This window comes from Aureococcus anophagefferens (genome assembly GCF_000186865.1).
Source record: "Aureococcus anophagefferens unplaced genomic scaffold AURANscaffold_445, whole genome shotgun sequence".
NCBI classification, from domain to species: Eukaryota; class Pelagophyceae; order Pelagomonadales; family Pelagomonadaceae; genus Aureococcus; species Aureococcus anophagefferens.
Window position 1 is genome coordinate 4,610 of NW_008705924.1, and position 2,570 is coordinate 7,179.

Sequence of the window (2,570 nt, forward strand, 5' to 3'; positions counted from 1 at the left end):
CGGCCGCCCAGTAATCCTCGAGGAGCGTGGGGTAGACGCGGGCGCCGTCGCAGGCCTCGGCGCGGACGGCGAGGTCTCGGAGCGCGTCGACGAGGCCGGCGCGCTTCGCGACCGCGAGCAGGTCGCGCTCCGTCGCCCGCGCGATCCCCCGCGCGGCCTCGAGCGCGGGCAGGAGCGCGTCGGCGACGGGCGGGCGGAGCGGCGGCGGCGCGGCGGCGATGACCTCGCAGGCGAGCGCGACGGCGTCGCCGCCGCTGCCGCCGAGGCGCAGCAGGCCGTCGCGGAGGCACTCGCGCAGGAGCTCCGCGGCGTCCCTCGACTTCTTGACGACGAGCGTCGCGACGTGTGCGGCGGCGCCCGCCGCGTCGCCGCGGGCGCACGCCGCGCCCAGCCCGTCCAGCGACGGCTCCGCCAGGAGCTTGTAGACGCGGTCCTCCGCGACGACGACGGAGACGCGCCGCGCGGCGCAGAACTCCGCGAGGTCGCCGCGGCCGTGGAAGCGCCAGCGGAGCCGCGCGCCGAGGTCCGCGAGCGGCGGCGCAGCCTCGAGCGCCCGGCCGAGGCGGTCCGGGTCCGCCGGCGGCGCCGCGCGCGCGCGCGGCGCGGCGACGTAGTCCGCGACGGGCCCGCGCGCGCCGGGCCGCGCGGCCTCGGAGCAGCGCCGCACGAACGCGGCGACGTCCGCGCCGCAGCCCAGCGCCGCGAGGTCGGCCACGCCGAGCTTCCGGGCGAGGCGCGCGGCATCGAGGTCGCCCCCGAGCGCGTCCGCCGCGGCCGCGACGCGCTCGGCGACGCGCGTCGGCGCCGGGCCGCCGCCGCCCGCGCCGGCGACGACGGCCCGGACGCCCGCGCGGTCGGCGAGGCCGGAGAGCCAGAGCGCGAAGCCGCCCGGCGCCCAGGCGCGCGGGGCCGCCGTCGACACGGCCGCCTCGACCGCGGCGAGCGCGTCGAGCCCGGAGAGGCCGCGCGAGAGCGCGCGCTCGCAGGCCTCGTCCAGCGCTGAGACCGCGGTGGAGCCGTCGTCCGCGCCGCCGTCGCCGTCGCCGTCGTCGTCGCCGTCGTCGGGGACGCCGGCCGCGACGCCCCCCGCCGCCGCCGCGAAGCGCGCCGCGAGGGGGGCGACGGCGTCCGCGTTGCGCGAGGCAAACGCGAGAAAAGAGCCGCGCTGGAGCGCCTCGAAGGACGGGATCCGGAGCCGCTCGGCCGCCGCGCGCTCCGCGGCCGCGAGCGCGTCGAAAACCGTGCCCTCGGCGTCGAGGGCCCGCGCCGCCTCGCGGACCTCGTTCGCGACGTCGTGGTCCGTGAGTCCCTGCGCCTCGGCGACGGCGAGGCGCGTCGCCTCGACGTCGATTTCGCCGAGCGTGACGACGTAACACGCCGCGAGCTCGGCCGCGACCGAGAGTTTCTTCTTGGCGTTCTTCGCCGCGACCACCGCCGACGCGATCTTCCCGGCGACTTTGCCGAACGGCTCCGTCGCGCCGAGGCCCCCGTATTCGACGACCGCGAGCCGCGCGGCGTCCGAGAGCTGCGCGCCGAGGCGCGCCGCGGAACTCCCCGCCTCGACCTTGGCGCCCAGCGCCGCCCGCCACTCGTCGCGGCGCGCGTCGCGGAGCTGCTTGAGCGCGGCGACGCGCGAGTCCTTCTCGTCACGCGCTGCTTGCGAGGCGTACTTGATCGTGGTGCCGATCGCGTACTTGCTCATCGTCAGGCACAGCGACCGCGGGCTCGCGACGCCGCGCTTCGCGGCGAGCCAGTTCAGGAACTCCTCGAGGTCGACCCTCCGTTTCTTGAATCGGAACTTCTCGAGCTCGCGCACCACGTCGGCGACCTCGAGCGCCGGCACGGCCGTCAGCGCCTCGTCGGCGTAGAACTTCCTCTGCACGAGCGGCTGCTTGAGGATCGGGCCCAGGCGGAGATCTTCGAACGCGCGCACGCCGTGCGCCGCGCAGAGATTGTGGCTCAGGTCGTGGAGCGTCGCGATGAAGCGGCTCTCGACGAAGGCGCAGATTTGGATCTCCAAGAGCCCCTCGAGCTGGCGCAGACTCCGCAGCTCGTCCACCGCGGCCACGGAGAGGCCGAGGTCGCGGAGGGACCGCACGCCGTGGGCCGAGCAGACATCGTCCACGAGCTCGAGCAGCCGCACGCGCTCGCCCCGCTCGCACGCGCGGTTCCGTAGCTTCTTTGCGATGCGCGATACCGCCGCCGCGTCCGCGCGCTGCGCCGGATCGACCGGAGCGCCGTGCGCCGCGGCGCCGCGCCAAATCGTCCCGCCGCGCTGCGCCGGATCGACCGGAGCGGAGGGGGCGGGGGGGCGCCAAATCGTCCCGCCGCGCGAGCCGCGACCGCCGCGACCATGTCCGCGGCCGCGGCCGCCACCTTTTCCGCGATCCATACTGCTATCGAAAACGTCTCAGGCAGCTAAGGACCCATGGCGGCCATGCTCTCTCGATCCTCCCGGACTCGCGGCTAAAATTTCCCCGCACACCCGGCTTCACCCTCGGCCCGCCGGGCGTAGGAGGACTCGCAAGGCGTCTCGCAGGCGCCATGTCAGCGACCGGACATTACCCCTC

The 2,570-nt window shown here is 76.4% G+C and overlaps 1 protein-coding gene across 1 annotated transcript in view; it reads right to left on the reverse strand.

Moving 5' to 3' along the window:
* The window catches only part of AURANDRAFT_68829 (hypothetical protein), a gene marked incomplete at both ends in the record, with an annotated part of 6,870 nt that extends 4,595 nt beyond the window's left edge, over positions 1–2,275 (reverse strand). The window contains one exon of the mRNA XM_009044561.1: positions 68–2,275. Coding sequence (XP_009042809.1) covers positions 68–2,275 — 2,208 coding nt within the window. The remainder of the gene's footprint in view (positions 1–67) is intronic.
* Between the last annotated feature and the right edge of the window lie 295 nt (positions 2,276–2,570).